This window comes from Mus musculus, chromosome X (assembly GCF_000001635.26).
Source record: "Mus musculus strain C57BL/6J chromosome X, GRCm38.p6 C57BL/6J".
In the NCBI taxonomy this organism is placed as follows: domain Eukaryota; kingdom Metazoa; phylum Chordata; class Mammalia; order Rodentia; family Muridae; genus Mus; species Mus musculus.
Window position 1 is genome coordinate 72,256,684 of NC_000086.7, and position 21,805 is coordinate 72,278,488.

The window sequence follows — 21,805 nt, forward strand, 5'->3', positions numbered from 1 at the left end:
TTGGCCCCTGGGAGACACAAAGCCTAGCACCTGGATCAGGGCTGGGAAAGTCACTGGGGAAGTTACAGAAAGAATCACAGGGATCAAAGAAGAGGAAGGAGGAGGCATACAAAGCAGGGGAATTTACAAACTTTGCACACAAGAATAGATACCCATTAGATGAAGGGAACTGAATTGGTAGTGCAGATGGAGGCAGGGGTTGGGGGGAGGAGATGGCACAGCAGCAGAGACAGGTTACTTTCTCAAATAGGCCCACTTGCTGGCTCCTTTCCTCCTACAGAGAGTGGTGTGTGTGTGTGTGTGTGTATGAGTGTGTGTGTATGTGTGTGTGTGTGTGTATAGGAAGAGAGGGCAGGGAGAAAAATATCAAATAGTCTGACTTAAAGACTTAAGGATGAGGACCCTCCTTCTGCTATACTGTTGCTCTGTGCATTCTGGGGCTGAGCCTGAGCTGGGCCCCTTAGCACTACAAATGGAACCATAGCCTCCTGGGGAAAATAGCTGTAAACACAAATGAGAGATAGCTTATCTGTTCAAATGTGGGCACACTGAACATCATGGATACTCTTTGAAGAATAGAGAGGTGAGCTGTTACTTGAGAAGTGCTGTTGAGAAGATTGAGTGAAGGGGCCAACAGAAGGAGGACCAGCAGAGACATACTCTCCTCAGGCTTGCTGCTGCTGCTATTGTCTCTCAACTCCCTTGGCAAAAGGGCTTAGGACCACATGGGGAACTGAGGTGGTTGCTCCATGAGCTACTGGCTGGAGCCTACAGGTTAAGGCAAATCAGCCAGTAGAGCACATTAAAGAAGAAGAATGTAATGGGAAAAAGCACCCGCGAATAGTTATCCAGACGATAAACATGGATGCAGATGCGGCCCCGCTGCCAGCTGCCTCCCTCACAACCAGGAGCCATGCAGAAATACTTCCTGAGAACCCTGAAGCACACATAGCTTCTGCCACACCGCCTCCAGGGACACTGAGGTCTTCTTGATCTTGGAGACCATTGATACCCCTCTTCAGCATTTTCCTCATAGGTGACAATCTCACACACAAACACTTCCTGCTGCTGTCGTGCACGGGCACGAGCACGAGCGCGGGTGCGTGCACGAGCACGAGTACGTGCATTAGCACGGCTATTGGTTGGAAGCTGAAATAGAGAAAAAGAAAGAGAAATGGTAAAGGGAATATGAGTCAAGGGGAAATCTGGCCCAGAATTTCCTAGAAACTACATTTTCCACACCAGTTCTAGGTCCTCTGGGATTCCCACCATCACACCAGGTTTATTTCCTCTATAACCCCAGGGAACCTCTTATCACTTGGAAAGTTAGCCACCCACATGCCATAACCCTCGTATCTTCAGTCTACAGTTTTGCTTCCCATACCAACACCTGGTACTTACTTGGTAGACCTTTAGAGAAGCCTGTCGTTTAATATTATTGTAGGTCAGGAAGTTGAGCACAGCAAACTCTAGCAGAGTGCAGAAGCACAAGACGAAACAAATTGCAATATAGAAGTCCAAAGCCGTGAGATAGGAGACACGAGGGAAATTCTTACAGGACAAGGTACCCAGCGTGGCCATGGTGAGCACAGAACTGACCCCTATAAGAACAAAGAGTGAAGATGGGCTAAGCTTCTGACAGGACAACAGGAGAAGGCAAATACTTCCCTTGGTCAACGTTAATTTATGACATATGCCCATGTTTAATTAAGATCGCCATACTTTCTTACCTACAGAGGCCCTGGCAGCAGCAGCTTCTATCTTGATCCAGAAGGAGACCCAGGAGAGCATTGTGGTGACAGAAGAAGGAACATAATTTTGAAAGACAATGAAGCCAAACCGCCTGCTTACATTGAAGAAGAATGTCATGACCATGAAGTCACCTGAAAGACATCAAATATACCTCTGCATTGCAGTACTGGCCTGATGTCCAGAATGGCACATATATCATGGATCCCACTGTCCAGCTCGTGGGAAACCCTTCCAGAGTTCTAGAATAAAGGCACACTATTTCAGTGTAGCTCAGTAGAAGCTCAGAGAGGAGATTTACTGTAATACCCATGGCCAGTTGAGAGATAAGCCAGTACAAGAGTATTAATAAACCCACTTTCAGTTAACTGATTCACTCTCCCAAAATCTGTTTATCCCAGAGTAGTAGTAGTGAGAGGAAAGTTAAAAACAAAAACAAACAAATAAAAACCAACCCCATAACCTTTGCTTTCATGGTACCCTGACTTAATAGCTGATGGCTAGCTGAGACCTTCCAACCTATAGAAATGCAATGTATAGTTTGTGATATTACAGTATTATCTGCACTGCTAGCCCTCACAGCATGCCTACTTGGTTTAGCCAAATATGACATATTCTGCTATATATGAGCTACACAATAAAGTCTATACTATGCATTCTGATTCTAAGACCTAACTAGATTTGACTCATCTATATGCATACACACATGAATGCCTTACCCAAAACTAACTGAACTGCTTCCCAGTTTAGATAGCACATATATTTATCCTGGTAAGTAAATCCTCGACTGTTCTTAATCTATTACTCCTTAACATAAATTCAGTGTTGTAGGAAAACAGAAGAATAGATGAATATGATCTTTTCAGTAAAGCTTTAGATGTTACATCTGCAGAATATTCAGTCAGAAGGCAGTGTAGGCCGTCACATTCACTTGGGCATAATGATCTTCTCTTGAACTTACTCTAGATAGGAATGGATCTTCCAGAAGTTGGTCAAACTTGTATTTCCAGTTGCATATTCTGTTCCTAATGCTGCTCCTGATGCTCTTCATAATATTATGACTCCATGCTTAGTTTGCCCAGAGGAACACTTTTTCTCTCCATATGTCATTAGATATTAAATTGTCTTAACTACGGATTTTTCTGTGAAGCTAAGCCCTCAATTTCCAGTTCTGTGAAAAAACAGCCACCTGTGACTTTGAATTAGGTGGACCTTCAAGCTCCTTTCAGGAAGGGCTCATATAAAGCCTTCAGCTTAGCCCCTAACCAACCAAGCAATAGTGCTCAGTGACTTTTGAAACCCATGGTTAAAATAACCTTGGAAATCAGGCACAAACCCTGTGTACACTGTAGACTGTACAAAAAACAGCCCACCTGCCTGACCAGTCTGAGTGGGCAAGTACAGACTGAGAGCAACCCTTCCTCCTAGTGTTGGAAGACTTGACCTTGGAGGAACAAAGCTTCTTGGGTTCTTCAGAGAAAGGCAAGTAAATGGCTATGGTCAGTGGGAAAGTTCCTGCCTGAATAGTAGGATCTTTAACACTAGAATTCCTCTAGCACTGAACCAGGGACCATTTTATACTACTTGCCAGAATGACCAAATTATTAGTCCATCTGTCCTGGAGTCTTGACTGTGATTAAAAATTTTCTTAATATGTTTGTCACAAGATGTATAGTGCTGTTTTATTTCTCATCCTTTAAATTTATTCATTCTGATTAAAGAAGAAACTTTCTTATTTATTAAAAGCTAGAAATTTGACAAGAAAAGGATACTAACATGTATTTCCTTCATTCTAATGAGTGAAGAAACAATACCAATGGAAGAGACATATCTAGGACTGAAAGCCAAACCAAAACAAAATTGATTAAAGATGACTTTAGCTCTTACCTCTTTTTCCAGATCATAGTTGGGGGCTGCACTGCTAAAGACACAATTAAAAGACTGTCCAGAGGACTAGTGAACTGAAGGCAGTGAAGAACAAGAGAAGAAAAGGAACTGGGGAGAAGAGTCCCAATAGAATACAAGTGTGTGCTCCAACCCAAGAGCTTTACATTTGATTTTGGAAGAGTACCTTCAGTTAATGTAAGCCAGGTAGTTATAAGAGAAAAGAACTAGATCTGATGGGGAAATATTCCAGAAACTCCCATTTTAGATGAGAAAGAAGAATTTCCTAATGGGGGGAACTGTCTAGGGAAGAAAATAATCTTACAAGAAGACACTGACCTCTTGATCGTGGCAAGATTTCCTTAGAGGCTCAACAGCTATCAGTGAAGGATGATTAATTTACTACAGACAAGGCTGCACTTTCTGAAAAGCTCCTGAAGCAGAAACTCTGCTTTAAGGTCCAAGGTGGGCTAAGTTTCAGGGCACCACTGCATTCAAAACCCTGAAAATTGAGTACATGTATGTTCCAGCTAGGAAGAACTGCCCTGGTGTCAAACTGGGAGAGTTGGGACCTGACTCAAAAATAACTGACAGTGGAGACACTATGAATTCAGAATAAGTAGTTTCTAGTCAAAGGAAAAGACCTACTTCTTTCTCCACAGGAAGAGATGTTGCTTACCTACTGCCATTGCTTCACCGATGATGCTGGCTCTGGGGCTTTGTAGTCACTAGGGCACCATTTTGAAACAATGCACAAACCATCTACTAAACGGAACCACTAGTGACTTAAAAGCCCCCGGGCCTTGTCTCTTCTGCCAGTTCTGATGATGGGGCTCCACCTATCTGGACAAACTGAAGTACTAAGAGGCAGGCCCATAGTTGTCTAGTAGAAGAGCAAGAATTCCAAGCCAAAGCAAGCAAAGTGGCTTTCTCAGAGCCCCAGGAAAAGGAAAAGCAGCACCCATTCCCTGCCTAGTACTACGTAAGCAAAGCTTTAGTCAGATGAGCATAAGCTGTCCCTCACCCAGTGACCATCAGTAGCAATAGCAGGTTTTTTTTTTTTTTTATGTCATCATCACACAGACACAAAGCAAAATAAATGACAAAAGGCTGGCTGGGTGACCTGCTCCATCCACATTCTTGTCAGTACATGTGAAGAAGGTCCAGGGTTGCTCTCAGAGCTACCCTGGGAAGACTCCTTGGCTCCTCATTCAGATCACCTAGGAATATAAGCAAAGATGCTCACATCTGTTCAGGAGTTACAAGTTAAGAGACCCAGAATCTGCCCCTATTGTCCTTGTCAGGAACAAGATCAGAAAATTTTCAAAGATTATGTTGATTCCACTATGAAGCCTTTGGTGAAAATACATGCTTTTCAGAGTTGCTCCTTTAAGATAATGCTACTGTACCAGCCACTGCAGCTGAGTAATTACCTGCAGACTCTCCAACCCCCACTAGTTACCATTATGACTCCAGCTTCTTGTGTAAGAATCCAGTAACCTCTTTGTACCTTGCTGGTGTGTCACCCAACTTCCCTATTTTCTTCTGTATAAAAAGTTTGATGCTCAATTTGACAAATACATTCAGATCCAGCACACTCTCTCATGTCTGTGTCTGTCAATTCCCGCTGACTCTATGCCCATCTGTCCAAACCTCTGATTCCCACAGGTTGAGGGGGGCTGATTAGGCCCAGTCAGTGGCACACTTCTACCTCTTGCTTCTCACTCAACCAGCTTGACTTGATTCAGGGTTTGGAGAAATCACCCGAGTACCTGTCTCCAATGTTGTCTAAGTAAGTTAGTGATATAACAAAGACACTGAATACAAAGGATCTAAAACCCAGAGTTAGATGAACATTCTGAAGGTTACAAAAATATATATACTCACCCCATTCTTCAAGGGGCTTGGCAAAGCACTTACCTCTTTGCAGATGAGACTGAGACATAGTTATAAAGTCTCAGTTTCCTCTGCAAACAGTTGTAACTGCTTAGCATATATAAGAGAGGAGTGATGCCCTCAACAGTGTTTCCATGCCCTCTTTACACAGCATTTGGACAAATAGCCAATTCCAGTTACTGGTGCTCCTCCCTCAGACTCTGCCCAGCTCTAGCTCCCACTGACCACCTACCAAATGGGGTAGAGATGATTTCAGTTTTGTTGTTCACGCCTGTAAAATCAAATTCCAATAGCTTCCAAGTGTTCTTCGCATTGATTTCGAGCTTGAAATTCTCCCATTTGTAGATCATTTCACTGTCATCATAGGAAACTGGAAATCAAAGTGGGAAAGAGTGAATGAGACTGGGAAGCCAAGTTGAGGGCCCCACAAGCATGGTGTTAGCCTGAGCCATGTTTTGGACTTTTGACTTTGGCTTCACCAGCTTTGAGACCCTGCCTCTGACCTAGTTGTCAAAATGCATTCAATAAGTACATTTGCCCTGGGCTTCAAATGCAAAGTTGAGTAAGGTGTGAACCAGCATTCACATTTCACTGAGCAAGGCAATATCGAACTCTAAATCTTGGGGTTGCTCTGAATATTTCTACCCATGGAACAACTGGTAAAGTAGGGAAAGATCACTTGTGGACACGATCAGAAAAGACTTCCTAGAGCATGGGGCATTCACTTTAAGTTTTGAAAATAAACATTCTCAATACAGATGAGGTTGAAGAAGGTGAAAGGAAAGCACAGAAAGGTGAATGAAGAAACAGCAAAACTTTAGGGAGAGTATCTCACAGATGGGTTATATAGCAGGAAGCAGCAGGGGTCAGGTCATGAAGGGCTTTGAGGTTCATTAGAAGGAATTTAGAATTGATCCATGCCAGCTAAGAGGAGATTTGAAATGAGAAATGAAAGCTAACAGTCAGAATGCAGAGAGGGAGGTGAGATCAATAGTGATTTGGAGGGAACACCAACAGGATGTGTGGACTGAGTAGATGTAGGAGGTCAATGAGGGGGGTGTCAGAGTTCTTGACTTGGGCAACTGGGTGAATGATGGCACCCTTGAATGAGGCAACACAGAAGCGACACATTTACTTTGGAGGCAGGAGTTGGAAAGAGACAATGAATTTAGCTTAGCACATATTCTGTTTCAAAGTGAAGATGTTGCAGAAGTTCAAGCAGAAGATGATTAAAGCCCCGCATCAAGGCAGAGATGGAGAGGAGCAGGCATACTTCAGATACACTTCAGAAGCAGGTGACTAGCTTAAGGTAGAGCAAGGGTGAGTGAGGGAAGAATTCAACATAAAGCTAAAGTAGTGCACACACAGCATTGCTGGCAGGAAACGGGGTGAGGATAGAAAATGGAGGCTTATAGCAACCTTGGCACCATCACAGGAAAAAAGCAGAAGCAGAAAAATTAAAAGGGAAAGATGAGCAAAAGAGGGGCCCAGCGTATCTCTGGATCCCCAGAAACCTAAGAAGGTACTCACAGCTAGAGAAAGACAGAGGGCAAGAGTGAGAATCCATTGGAAAATTGAGCATGTGGAGTGAGCATCTTGCATCAATGGTCATCCTGGAAGGGAGAAAGGAGCCTCATTAGGCTGGCTCTGTGTACTTAGGTATTTACTCAACATTGACCAAGGTATCACCTCTAATGAGTGGCATCAGTAGAATTTAAGACAAAAAGCCCCAAGGAGTGAAACAAAGAGAGGAAGAAGAACTTCTAAAATCTGACTAGGCTATATCATGAAAGAAGTACATTGGACAGCCTAGATTGATTTTTCTGTCTTGTTCAATCCAGTGCTCCAGTCCTGTGCTACTTTCTACCACCTCCATAGCCAATATTGCTGACACAAATATCTCCTTCCAGGTATTCAAGTTATGTAGCCTAGTCCTGAATATTTTTCCAACTGATGTATTTCTACTGTTCCTGGACAATTCTGTCCCTGTGGACGTGCCTTTATATACTGTGCCCACATGGAATTGAATTGTCCAGCTAATGCAGTCATGCCAGCACCTACCTTCTACCAAATACCAGCTTCCATGATTACCAAAACACTTGACACGTGCCTTTAAGCAGTATATTTTATTTAAGATCTCAATGTCTATATCTGAATAGGAAGAGGTTGAATTCCTGGTCTAGAAAAGCTGTACAGGGTTTTAGGAATATTATTCAAAATGATATATCTACTGTGTAGTCCCTAGCTCAAATTTTCTGAAAGGGTGAGAGAGTCCTAGAAAGTGAGACACTAAAGGCTTGACATACCTAACTGAGTACAACACCTTTCCATCCTTGTGGATGAGAGCCATCTGGTTAGGTATGGTGATATCATACTCTTGGGTCCTCTTAGAATTCCTAAAAAAGGTATCCGGGATCCACAACTGGCTCACCACGTTGCCATGCAGAATAAGGGTTTCAAATGTGTCATTGTAACGAAGACGCTCATCATACCAGGTCTGGTGGAAGATGATGTCAATGGAATATTCCTGGTGGGAAGGGACAGAAAACCATATACTTGGGACTAAGTAGACAAGAGACAGTTACATGCAAATGTGGTGTTTGTCACTACTGAACATGGAACTCTGAAGACAGCCTGGTAGAATTAATGGGACACTGGCCCAAGAAGCTGAAGATGGATGAAGCACCTTCTTTTCAATCCAATTATTTTCGTTTCAGCACTGAAGGAGACTCAGATTTTACCACAGCTAAGAAATCAATCACATCCTGCTTGATTGGCACAACTAAGGGTGCCAAATGCCCAAGGTATGCAGTGGGCAATACCATTCTTCCACAGCTCAGAGCTATAGAAAGGGTTGTTGTAAATGAGTTCCCTTCTTTCTCACAGAAAACTCCTTTCTGCCTTGCAGAAGAATGTAAAGCAAGTCTAAATCCTGTTCTGGAGAATCAATCATAAAAGGGATATTTCACCATTTTTGTTTTCTTTTTGTTGTTGTTGTTTGGTATGGGATCTTATTACAAAGTCTGGGATAGATCATCTCAAACTTGTAAGTATTCTGCCTTATTTTCCTGGGAAGTTCCCTCAAGCAGCTCTGCTGCCGTCCATAGCTGATACTGTCCCCTCTCCTCTCTAGCAATAGGCAAAGACCTAATACCATTGATATATCCTTAGGCTTGCATCCATCTAGGATTACAAAGAGGAAAGCAACATATGATTGGGTACAGGAATTTTCCACTGCCCTGTTCTGAAAAGAAAGTTATATTCTCAAATAGGTAGCACATTGCATTCCTCAGTAAACTCCTGGGCTATAGTGGATCATCAGTACTTCATTGTAATTACATAGGACAGTGGTGCTACTCTTACTAGGTCAACACAATTTCAGCCCCTACACTGCAAATCAAAAATCCCAGCTCAAAAGTCCTCAGAACTGTATAAGCACACACAACTCATTGTACAAAGGAAAGGTTCCCTTTCAGCTTTTATTCATGGAGCACAGCTATTAATTAACCCCAACCATTCATTCCCCAGAATTATATTTTAAAATGAAATGATTTGATTCACAAGAGAAATGTCTATCTATTGTCATGGTTTTTTTTTAACAAGAAGAATTCTGTTTGTGTTTTGTTTTATATTTCCTTTCAAATAAGTGCCTATAACCTCTGAAGAGTGTGTGCACATGAATAGATAGTTCCATGATTATGTGGTCTCTATATATTATGGATCCCATAAACTGTCTGTTAAACATCAAGAAGAATGTTTAATAGGAAGCACAAGAAGCAGCTGCATGTGGCTGACGCTTGTAGAGCAATACACAATACAATTGTAATCAGTTTGAAGCAAGCACCAGAGCTATGCACAATTAAAGGCTGGTTGTCTAATTTATTTTTAGAAGTAGGTAAACTGAGGCTTGGAGAGAGACGATGTCCAAAATCACACAGCCAGTGGTGCCATACTAGTGCTGCCACTCAGAACACCTTTACTGTGACCTTATCCTAGCTTTGCCTTCACTTGCACCAAAAATAAGTATCAGATGGCCCTCATGACACAGGCCTGTAATCTTAGATACTTGGGAAGCTGAGGCAGGAGAATGAAAAGTTCAAGTTATGCCTGGGCTAGACTGAACCAGGCTAGACTGAACCAAAGCCAGCCTGGGCAACAGAGCGAGGCCCTATCTAAAAAAAAATTAAAAAAAATTATAAAAAGGGGCCAATGACATACTTCAGTGATAGAATATTTGTCCATCATGAATGAGTCACAAATCACAGAAACCCAGACCCTAAAGGGCATTATCACCCTCTGAGAAGAAGGAACAAAAATCCCAGCTGGCCTTTACTGCACTGGGGCAATAGGTGCCAGAAGCAGCCATCAAACTGCTGGTAACCAGAAAAGAAAGAGCAAAGTGTTTACCACAACGAAGTAGAAAAACCAGCCATTAATGGCATTGCTCCTGATCCTGTCTATCCCTGTCCTGTCATGTTTTGTCATGTCCTACCTCATGTACCCTCACAAAGAGCCTTCAAAGAATTTGCACCTTCCCAGTAGCTGGCAAAGTCTCATTCATATCTCAGCACATGAACTGTATGGTGGTTGATGAGAAATCTTCCCCTCCTCCAGCCATGCTGTAGGTCTGCTATACAATGTTCAAAACAAGCATTTCATTGCTGTTTAAGAAGATACCAATTATAAATTCTTCATACATCAACGTATAACTAATGATTTGCGATTAAGTTTGACAGGTAACTAAAGATGGATCTCTTTTAGTCTAGCTGAAATAGTAATGTGGCATTTCAGAACTGGCTTAATTAGAACCACCTTCAATAATTACCATAGTAAGAGCCAGCATTAGCAACTGGGAATGCTATGACCAGGAAGTTTTATCTAGATTGGTCACTCCTTTTAAGGCCAAACTGGGTATTTTCAGAGTTAAGCAAGGGAATGAATAGAAACATTTGAATACAATGTACAGGAAATGATTTTAGGTTTCTCTCTACTATTCTACCTGCCCAAGTGACTGGCACCAAATACCCAGTTAACCAACTCCACTGACTAGGTTGCTACCTCTTTTACCAAGAAACCTTGCTGAGACCATCAATTGCTTCAAATGTTGATGTCAGAAAAGGAGACTTGGCTGCCACAAAGAACAACAGAGATAACCCATGCCATGCCATTGCCATGATATGTGGCTATGTGGTAGACATATATGTTCTCCTCAGCAAATGAATTAGAGGAAAGCAGGCTAAACAAGAACAGGGGCTCACCCTTTGTTTTATTAAATGATATGGAATTGTGTAGAAGCTGAACTCCTTGAAGGAGATTATATATACTATAAGGCTTTACAAGGTTAAAAAATACGAACTTATTGGTTAAATAGGTCACTCTCTTGTTCCCATAATGAACTAGCACTGTGTCTGATTTCAAATTGACTGACTTCTGGATGATTAGATTGAACACTTAGGGCTTGTTGGGTCTAAGTACTCCTAGAAGCTCAGGTGAGACTGGTGCTAGCAGGATTAATAGGTGTTGAACAAGGAGAGATGGTGCATTTATGTATTATAAGTGGGGTTAATGGTCTTCTGACACAAGGATTCTTACAGAGGATTAAAAGTAGTTCCCCCTAGTTATGACCTATACAAATTGCCTGAGAAAATTTGCACTGCCTTTTGATTTTATAGAACACTCATCCAACATACAGAGTCAAGTAACTTAGGATCATTTGCTGTATTTATCAATGTGTGTGATCTCTCCTACTTATTAGCCTATGAAATTTAGCCAAGACTAAGTAGGTGAAAGTGGGCATCTTATTAATGAAGGAACCAGTCAGTTTACTAGAATTTAGAATGGCATAATAAAGAGAAAGAGCAGGGAGTACACCTACAAAAACATTGTGAGCTAGGCTTTTACCCAGTTTATGTACACAGCTTGATTCTCATCACTGTTACTTACCTCTGAGCCCATCAGGACCACCCATCTCAACATCAGCTGCTGAGCTCTGGATCACATGGTACTTATTAGGTGTCATTAAGGATGTTAAACCAAGCCCACTATTATTATGGAACTGGTTACCACAACCTTCCATTGTCAAATACTGCACGTCTGAATTTTGCAGAGCATCATTTGTAATTCACTTTTAGCTACGATATACTATGCTCTTAGCATTAAAGATTCAATAGCAGAGAGAGCAAGACTAACATAAAAACAATTAATTACCATGAAATATACTAGGGAAGATAAACTACATGTAATCCAGAAAAAATTGAGTGCCCAGAGAGGGACATGGTGTATGACAGGAGCAATTAGTTACTATGTGAGGCAGAGAAGTTGCCTTGAACAGATGCTATGTGAGCTGGACCCTGAATGAGTGAAAAAGTAGATCAATGGCATCTTGAACTTGCACAAAGGTCCAGCTCTGAGGTACAATGTTGTCTTAGAATGTGCATATTATAGTGTGATTATAGTCTGTGGACTTTAATGGGATGAAAAAGAACAGAGTCATAGCTTGCTAGATCGTGGGTTTGAACTATAAATACAAGAGGCACATTACCGAGGAAGCTTGCTCAGTAGGACTGGGCAGGAAAACATTTGCATATTTCAGGTGAAAGATGATGGAAGTTAACTGGAGATCATATTGATAACAGGAAAGGAAAGGAGACAAAAGGACTAAGATAAAATTATAGGGATAGGTGTACAGCAAGAAATATCAGTTATAGATTTAACTTCATCCAATAATCAGACAAAAGACAAACATTCAATTGTGATATTTACAGTTGTTTTATTGTTTTTATTTGAATGAAAAACTGAAGATTAGAGTCAAAATCCCAAAGGTCCTCTTCAGGCAGCAAAAGACTTACCTTTTCCATTCATGTTCTCAAGTCAATTGTGATTAAAACCCCCACCTGAACACCCAAACAACAAAACCCTACCTGCTGGATTAGTAACACAAACAGCAGAAAGCAAGAGTAAGTGGCACCCTTGGTGTCCAATCTAGAAAAAAACTGTCATCAAAATTCTGTACTCACCATGTCTGGGGTGGAAATAGGCCCGAGGCTGTTGACAATGACTTCAACAGTGACCACAGTAGGCTTCTCTGTAAGACATAGACATAGTACAGGGTAAATGTCACATAAAGGCATGACATCAAACAGGGAATCATCGAAGGAGGGAAGAGGGCCAATCCTATTTCCTTTGTTCTTCTATAGAAAGTCCCAGCTCATGGACTACAAGGGCTAGGTATATATCTTCAAATCATTCATCTTATTTTAGAATTGGAAAAACTGAGAGCAATAGAATAGAAAAGTGTTGACCAAGGTCCATGGCATTCTTAACCTAGAGGAGCCATTGTGTCTTACCTGGTGAATCCACAGCAGTTCCTATCTGTATGTGGTACCTTCATCTATAACCCATACTCATTGCCTACAACTACATAGAAAACCTGCTTTTTCTTTATCAGACGAGGCCTTCTTCCATTAACTCACCTCCAATGCCAGGGCGCAGTTTATGGTCATAGTTGCTCAGGATGGTGTTAAGGATTCGAGAAGCTCTTGTCAGTTTCCCACCTGGGCGTTCAGTCATGCAATCAACAGTGAGTTCTGGTTCTTTTGCTGGAAGCTTCTTTCCACTAGGTTGAGGCTCCAGCTGGGACTGGGGCTCTGATTTCATCTCTGGCTCTGGCTCTGGCTCTGGCTCTGGCTCTGGCTCTGGCTCTGGCTCTGGCTCTGGCTCTGGCTCGGGCTCCGGCTCGGGCTCGGGCTCGGGCTCCGGATGGGGATGGGGATGGGGATGGGGATGGGGATGGGGCTCCGGTTCCGGCTCCAGGTCCAGCTCCGACTCCGACTCCGGCTCCGGCTCAGGCTCAGGCTCCGGCTCAGGCTCCGGCTCCGGCTCCGGCTCAGGCTCAGGCTCAGGCTCAGGCTCCGGCTGGGGCTCCGGCTTGGGCTCGGGCTCGGGCTGAGGCTCAGGCTCAGGCTCAGGCTCAGGCTCAGGCTCAGGCTGGGGCTCAGGCTCCGGCTTGGGTTCTGGCTGGGGCTCAGGCTCCGGCTTGGGTTCTGGCTGGGGCTCAGGCTGGGGCTCAGGCTGGGGCTCGGGCTGAGGCTCAGGCTCAGGCTGGGGCTCAGGCTCCGGCTTGGGTTCTGGCTGGGGCTCCGGCTGGGGCTCCGGCTGAGGCTCAGGCTCAGGCTGGGGCTCAGGCTCCGGCTGGGGCTCGGGCTCAGGCTCAGGCTGTGGCTGTGGCTCAGGCTGTGGCTCAGGCTGAGGCTCAGGCTGGGGCTGGGGCTCAGGCTGAGGTCTGGGTCGGGGTTGGCGCCCAGCCTGGACCTGGCCTGGGGTCTGGGGCTCAGGTTGGGGCTCGGGTTGGGGCTCAGGTTGGGGTTCAGGCTGAGGTTCGGGTTGGGGATCAGGCTGAGGCTCAGGTTGGGGCTCGGGCAAAGGCAGTGGCAGGGGCCAAGGCAGAGGTTGGGGAAGAGGCTGACGGCCAGCCAGAGGCTGAGGCTGAGGTTCTGGTTGGGGCTCAGGCTCAGGCTCAGGCTCAGGCTCAGGCTCAGGCTCAGGCTCAGGCTCAGGCTCTGGCTCAGGCTCTGGCTCCGGCTGGGGCTGAGGCATGGGCCAAGGCAGGGGCTGGGGCAGAGGCTGGCGCCCAGCCAACGGCTGTGGTTGTGGCTGCGGCTGCGGCTCAGGCTCCGGCTCCGGCTGAGGCTGGGGCTCAGGCATCGGCTGAGGCTGAGGCATCGGCTGGGGCTGGGAACTAAAGACTACATCATCATGGCCAGGGGATTCAGCCTGGGGCTGGGGCTGAGGGCCGAAGACTACAGTATCTCCAGCAGGAGATTCAGGCGGAGTTAGAGGCTGTGGCACAGGCTGAGGCTGAGGGCCAAAGACTACCTTATCTTGGGCAGGGGGTTTATTCTCCAGATTAACATGAGGTCCAACCCTAGAATATAAAAGCAAAAAATTAAGCTCTAACCTTCAATCATTAAGGGTTAGGGTTGATGCCTTTTGGGGTAGAAGAAAAACAAAATATTTACACCACAAGCCTTAATTAGTGAGGGGGGGTCATAGTAAACGAGGAGGCACTAACTGATAAAATTTGATAATTCCTTTTAAATTTTATTGCTCTTTGGAGACTTTATATGCAATTCTTTCATAATTCTTTATTTTAAGATGGTCAATAACAAATGACTAAATTTTCAAAGGCTGTTTCATGTGAAAGCAAGTAGCTGTGCATGGTTTCGTGAACTCTGGCCAATCAGATGCTGTTACTAACCTTAGCCTCACATATGCCTGAGCCACGGCACCTGAGAGGAAGGGTCAGGCCAAAGCCCAGGACTGCTGAGGAATGCTTGGAAGTATATAGGACTGAAAAATTCTGGGATGGTTTTATAATATAATCAAGGTTATGACATAGAGGAAGACAGACTACAGAGCAGCACTTTGTGGCTTCCTTCAACAAGGAAATGGCTAGCCAATGGGAGACCATCTTGGGTACCAGGACCAATAATGAAAACAGCAATACTACTACTACTACTACTAATAATAATAATAACAATAACAATAATAATTAATACACACTTTAGAAATCCATCTGCAAATATATGGAATTCCTTGACAGCCCTAGGGTATGAGCAGCGGTGATGAAAGGTGTCACTGTGGTCATTTTCTGACATATCAGTTGTATGCTTATTATTTGAGCACTTTTCTGTATATGGGTTCTAATTCAGTAAAAAGGCATTATAACATAATCATACATACCCATAATATATGAATCACAGTCAGGTTCTGATTTTTACAATAAAATTAGAAAACCATATCATAGAGATACCGTGGAACTAGAGCATAAACAAATAATTCTTAACTATTTTTACTGGTGAAGCCCTTAACGACTATAATATTTATATACAAAATAATATGATGTCTGACATTTATTTAAAAAAACTAAGTTGAAAGAATGGTATGTAGGGGGCAGAGAAAACAAGTCACACTTTATTAATATTCAGGCTGATGGTGGCTATATGGATATTCAGTTTGCTACATATACTTGAAAAAATACAATTAAAAGCGTTGGAAAAAACTTTCAGCACTAATTAACGTTTGATGTTGAAAGGCAAGAGAGTGGTTTCCTCTAGGAGGATTTTAAGTTTGGTGACACTTGGGGGTGGGGCAATTATTTCCTTATCATCTCGGTCCTGGTTACCTGATCATGTTTACTTTATGAAAATTCACTGAGCTGTTGTTCATTTATGATTGCTATACCTTCATATTTGTGTATTACACTTTTAAAATGGTACTTTAAAGCCACCAGGCAACTTAATCCCTAAAATAAGAGCAGCAGCCTAAGGTGAGCAGGTTCCTGTGGTGCAGACCAGGGGACTGGCAATTGGGCATCAAATTGTTGGGGTTTTTTCTTGTTGTTTTGTTTTTGTTTTTCTGCAGTGTTCTGAGCTTTTAGAATAGTATAATTGCCATATAGATAGGCTAAGCTGTTGCCATTTCTCATTTCTGAAATGGCTAATTCCCATACTGGGCTAAGCAAAGACTAGGATTGGGAAAAGCATTTCTATCTTCAAATGTCATATTTAGATGATGTGTTCTTTCCTAAGGTTTTTCAGATCTCCTAGGCATCTAGAGGCTAATCCCCCAGGCCAACACCCCAAGGGACCAGAGATCCTCTACTAGGCCTACAAGGAAAAGGATCTGGGGGGAGTGGAGGTTGCTTTGATTCTTAGATTTGATTTTGCTAGTGTAAACAAACAAATAGCCACACCCTGAGACCTTTGGGGTTAAGAAGCTCCTGGATATACATACACATCATCAAAAAGCCACCAAGCTCTTTTTCAAGGCTAGATTTTCCAGGGAAGCTTTTCAGACACCCACAGTCTTCCAGATGTGATAATTCTGGATGAGACTGAAGCTCTGCACTACCACCTTCCAAATCTAGCTAAAGAGGGAAGCAAAAGAACTTGAGGAAGACCCTGGCTTTCTTTCTCAATATGCTGGCCTTTAAAATTTATTGATGGACAAACAATATGAGCCCATATGAGGAAAGGGCTATGCTCAAAATCATACACCTGATTTGAAGCTGAGCATGAACCAAATTGAAGTTTGGCCCAACACACTCCACTGCCGCCTCCCCTTTCCTGACATCACAGGTTGCCATGCTGACAGTGTGAGCACGTCAGTTTCATGCCCCCCCCCCCCACTCTGGCCGGATGGGCTGTTTTTCCCTCTTATAGCCCTCCCTTCTTCTTCACGCCCCCTCCTTTATCCTCGGCCATCTTTTGTCCCAGAAAAAAATACCATCTAAATGGACATGAATAGCAAGAAATTCTTAGTACACATTTAGAAACATTTACCAAGACCCTTCTGAGGCCAGCCTCACCTTAGGGTACCAGAAAGCCACCGGGTATCCACATCCTCCCTGAGAAGCTATGTAACCTGGGTTGAGAAGACACATTGCCCCTTCTCAAAACAAACAAATGAAAAGACACAAGCCCAATGCCATGGAGACTTCTAGAAACCTCGACAGATCAGGAAGCTTAAAAACTTGTGACAGCTCACACCCCACAAGAAACAGCTTCCAATTAAAACACAGGCACAAAACAACCATCTTCCACCCTAAATGCCAAGAAGTCCTAGGGACACCCTTTATACAAAGGCCCGGGCTCAGGGGTTTTAGGGAGGGAGGCTGGCTACTCAAGAGAAATCAGAAAAAAAGGGAGGGGGCTAGAAATCCAGGCCACAAACCACAGACCTCAGAAAAGAAAAACATTCCTGGCCTCTGATTCAGGTCTGTCCCTAAGACCAAGCAGGGTGCTTTGGGGTGAGAAGGGGAAGGGGAGGTAGGTGGGGTGGGAGCCCTTAGATAACTAAGGCTCAGGTTCCTGACTGAGACTGGAAGGAAAACGAGCAACGGGATGGGAAGCAAGTAAAGTCAGAGTTGCCTGGCATCGTGCCTGGTACTAGCAGGCGCTCCGAATAAGAAAAAAAAAATGTGAGCAAGAGTGAATCGATTAGAAACACTAAAACATTTCGAGGCACTTCAGCTCCCCCCACCCCCAGCCCAGAAGCCACCTTCCCAAAGTCCCCAGCACAACCCCCTGAGTTGTAAGCGCCTAGCTCCAGCGGTTTCTGCGCGCCCTTTCCCCTCTTCCTGCGTCAGTCTACTATAGGGAACCAGGTGCTCTTGCTTCCTGGCCGACCGCTCCAGGGCTTTGAGGGCCAGCCGGAGTCCACGACGCCAATGGACCGAACATGGTCCCACCTGACTTGCCCGGGCTCCCTGTCTTCAGCCCCCGGACGCCCGTCCTACAGGGGGGCCCACAGGAGGGTAGCATGCGTCGAAGGGACAAGGGACCAGGCTGGCCTGGTTGGTCACAAGGGACCCTGGGGGTCCCGGAAGCCTGCTGGGCACAGAAGGCTCCCCGGTCCCGGGATGGAGACTCACCTCCACTGAAGGGCCAGGAACATGTTGAGAAGCATCAGGAGAACTTTAGGCAACATCTCGGCGGTGCCTGGCACGACCACCTGTGTAGAGGTCGCAGCGCAGGTCTGGCTGTTCGGAGCGAGGTGGAGGGTTTTGTTGGGCTCCAACTTTCACTCCTCCCACTCGCCCCGCCCCAGTCGCGCTCCGCACCTTGGCCCCGCCCCCTGAGCCCCGATGGAAATCTCCGACGACGTGATCGCTGCGGCAGCGAGGAGCGAGGCTAGGGAGGGCGGGCAGGGGGTGGAGATGAGGGAGCCCTGTCGCCAAGGCCCCCAGCCGCCAGCACTGCGGCGCTGCCAGACAGCCAGGGCGGGTGGGGGGGGGTGGGGGGTGGCGGGAGGAGTAAGGAGGAGGCGAGCCTGCAGCGTGAGGCCCAGGGCTTGGGGAAAAACCGCTGTAGCGGTTGTGGCCTGGGGAGCCTCCACTGGCAGGGAGAAGACATGCGCGTGGGCATTGCGGGTACTTTGCTGCGACCCCTTCCAGACCCCTTGATGAGCTTTGAGGTCCTTGTGTTCTTCCTTACAACCTGTTGAGCCCCATCAATCTCCACATCTTCCCTTAGCCTCACTGATTTTTTCCTGGTCTCACTCCACACCCTCCAGCCCTTCAGAACACATCTAAGGAAGCTAGACAAACTCAGTACCACCCTTGGTGCAGGAAACAAGAGATCCTTAAGGGTTTTCCCTAGTAACCTCTGGTCTGAACCATTGTACAGGCCAATTCCATGGGACTAGGGAACAGTCACTAGCAAAGGATCAGATAAAGGCATTCACTGGAAGACAATCCCACAGGGACACTGACTCAACATTCTTTCCTGTTCAGCCTTGGGGCCTGGGTGTCAGAAGAGGCTTTCGAAAATGTCTCTCCACAATAGGCCAGGCAATTTTTTTTCTTAGAGAATATTCCAGAGAATAGCAGAAGAAGAAATGAGAAAGCCTGTTAGGGGGAGGGTAGCATACCAAGAATCTCCAGCATCCTTGGAAATACATTTATTTATTTATTTATTTATTTATTTATTTATTTATTTATTTTGCATAGAGCCTTCTAATTGACTTCAGATATTTGCACGACAAGCTCTCATTGAGCACTAGCAATAGCCTCCTTTACCTGTTGCTCTAGAAAGCACTGTGGGCCTGAAGGCTCTGTGGAGAGGTTTTGTTGGAGCTCACTAATCTAATAAGCTCTCTGCAGCAGCACCCTCTCTATTGCATCCCTCTGATTTGTCACGTTCAGAGCGCTGCTCTCTGTGTACTTTCGCAGGCATTGCTTTTTGAGCTTGTTTATAGTGAGCAGGTCTTTATCAATGAAGTAAGCTTGGTTCTCTCTCTCTCTCTCTCTCTCTCTCTCTCTCTCTCTCATGCACACACACACACACACACACACACACACACACACACACACACACACACATCTCCCAGCCTCTCAACTGCATGCCTGAAAGTTAGAAGGCAACAAGTATATCTTTTTTTTAAAGATTTATTTATTTATTTATTTATTTATTTATTTATTATATGTAAGTACACTGTAGCTGTCTTCAGACACTCTAGAAGAGGGCATCAGATCTCATTACGGGTGGTTGTGAGCCACCATGTAGTTGCTGGGATTTGAAATTTGGACCTTCGGAAGAGCAGTCGGGTGCTCTTAGCCACTGAGCCATCTCACCAGCCCGCAACAAGTATTTCTTACTGGCCTGCATAAAGCTTTGTGTGGCCGAGTACCACTGAGCCAAGCAGCTATGGATCAGAACCTCCTTCAGGGGTTAAGACCATCAGAAAACACAGAGATTCACATTATGATTCATAGCAGTAGCAAACATTACAGTTCTGAATTAGCAACCAAATAATGTTATGGTTGGGGGTCACCACGACAAGAAGAATTTTTTTCCTTTTTTTAATTTATTATGTATTTTCCTCAATTACATTTCCAATGCTATCCCAAAAGTCCCCCATACCCTCCCTCCCACTTCCCTACCCACCCATTCCCATTTTTTTGGCCCTGGCGTTCCCCTGTACTGGGGCATATAAAGTTTGTGTGTCCAATGGGCCTCTCTTTCCAGTGATGTCTGACTAGGCCATCTTTTGATACATATGTAGCTAGAGTCAAGAGCTCCGGGTTACTGGTTAGTTCATAATGTTGTTCCATCTATAGGGTTGCAGATCCCTTTAGCTCCTTGGATACTTTCTCTAGCTCCTCCATTGGGAGCCCTGTGATCCATTCAATAGCTGACTGTGAGCATCCACTTCTGTGTTTGCTAGGCCCCGGCATAGTCTCTCAAGAGACAGCTATATCTGGGTCCTTTCAGCAAAATCTTGCTAGTGTATGCAATGGTGTCAGCGTTTGGAAGCTGATTATGGGGTGGATCCCTAGATATGGCAGTCTCTAGATGGTCCATTCTTTTGTCACGGCTCCAAACTTTGTCTCTGTAACTCCTTCCATGGGTGTTTTGTTCCCAATTCTAAGAAGGGGCACAGTGTCCACACTTTGGTCTTCATTCTTCTAGAGTTTCATGTATTTGGCAAATTGTATCTTATATCTTGGGTATCCTAAGTTTTGGGCTAATATCTACTTATCAGTGAGTACATATTGTTTGAGTTCCTTTGTGATTGGGTTACCTCACTCAGGATGATGCCCTCCAGGTCCATCCATTTGCCTAGGAATTTCATAAATTCATTTTTTTAATAGCTGAGTAGTACTCCATTGTGTAAATGTACCACATTTTCTGTATCCATTCCTCTGTTGAGGGGCATCTGGGTTCTTTCCAGCTTCTGGCTATTATAAATAAGACTGCTATGAACATAGTGGAGCATGTGTCCTTCATACCGGTTGGGACATCTTCTGGATATATGCCCAGAAGAGGTATTGCTGGATCCTCCGGTAGTACTATGTCCAATTTTCTGAGGAACCGCCAGACTGATTTCCAGAGTGGTTGTACAAGCTTGCAATCCCACCAACAATGGAGGAGTGTTCCTCTTTCTCCACATCCTTGCCAGCATCTGCTGTCACCTGAATTTTTGATCTTAGCCATTCTGACTGGTGTGAGGTGGAATCTCAGGGTTGTTTTGATTTGCATTTCCCTGATGATTAAGGGTGCTGAACATTTTTTCAGGTGCTTCTCAGCCATTCGGTATTGCTCAGGTGAGAATTCTTTGTTTAGTTCTGAGCCCCATTTTTTAATGGGGTTATTTGATTTTCTGGAGTCTACCCTCTTCAGTTCTTTATATATATTGGATATTAGTCCCCTATCTGATTTAGGATAGGTAAAGATCCTTTCCCAATCTGTTGGTGGTCTTTTTGTCTTATTGACAGTATCTTTTGCCTTGCAGAAGCTTTGCAGTTTCATGAGGTCCCATTTGTCAATTCTTGATCTTACAGCGCAAGCCATTGCTGTTCTATTCAGGAATTTTTCGCCTATGCCCATATCTTCGAGGCTTTTCCCCACTTTCTCCTCTATAAGTTTCAGTGTCTCTGGTTTTATGTGAAGTTCCTTGATCCACTTAGATTTGACCTTAGTACAAGGAGATAGGTATGGATCGATTCACATTCTTCTACATGATAACAACCAGTTGTGCCAGCACCATTTGTTGAAAATGCTGTCTTTCTTCCACTGGATGGTTTTAGCTCCCTTGTCGAAGATCGAGTGGCCATAGGCGTGTGGGTTCATTTCTGGGTCTTCAATTCTATTCCATTGGTCTACTTGTCTGTCACTATACCAGTACCATGCAGTTTTTATCACAATTGCTCTGTAGTAAAGCTTTAGGTCAGGGATGGTGATTCCACCAGAGGTTCTTTTATCCTTGAGAAGAG

General features: G+C 44.4%; 1 protein-coding gene and 2 non-coding genes across 8 annotated transcripts; all 3 read right to left on the reverse strand.

Annotated features, from left to right (window-relative positions):
• Positions 1-242: 242 nt before the first annotated feature.
• Positions 243-18,145, reverse strand: Gabre (gamma-aminobutyric acid (GABA) A receptor, subunit epsilon). Of its 6 annotated transcripts, XM_011247523.2 has the most exons (10): positions 17,963-18,145; positions 13,002-14,452; positions 12,546-12,613; positions 8,022-8,056; positions 7,836-7,925; positions 7,060-7,142; positions 5,762-5,899; positions 1,731-1,883; positions 1,402-1,601; positions 243-1,149 (listed from the first exon to the last, which is right to left on the reverse strand). In XM_011247523.2, exons 1-10 carry the CDS (start codon positions 18,016-18,018, stop codon positions 769-771), a joined length of 2,655 nt encoding a protein of 884 aa, XP_011245825.1. In that variant the 5' UTR covers positions 18,019-18,145; the 3' UTR covers positions 243-768. The 6 variants fall into 6 exon arrangements, 5 of the variants coding, with proteins under 5 accessions (XP_011245825.1, NP_059065.2, XP_011245826.1 ...); NM_017369.2 differs by having other exon boundaries at positions 749-1,149; positions 7,836-8,056; positions 17,963-18,038; XM_011247524.2 differs by lacking the exons at positions 243-1,149; positions 1,402-1,601 and adding an exon at positions 4,757-4,853 and having other exon boundaries at positions 1,798-1,883; positions 7,836-8,056.
• Mir224 (microRNA 224) lies at positions 4,348-4,429 on the reverse strand. The gene has a single exon (NR_029808.1). It is a non-coding gene; the product is annotated as a microRNA 224 (primary transcript).
• Mir452 (microRNA 452) lies at positions 5,541-5,625 on the reverse strand. The gene has a single exon (NR_029974.1). It is a non-coding gene; the product is annotated as a microRNA 452 (primary transcript).
• Positions 18,146-21,805: the final 3,660 nt, after the last annotated feature.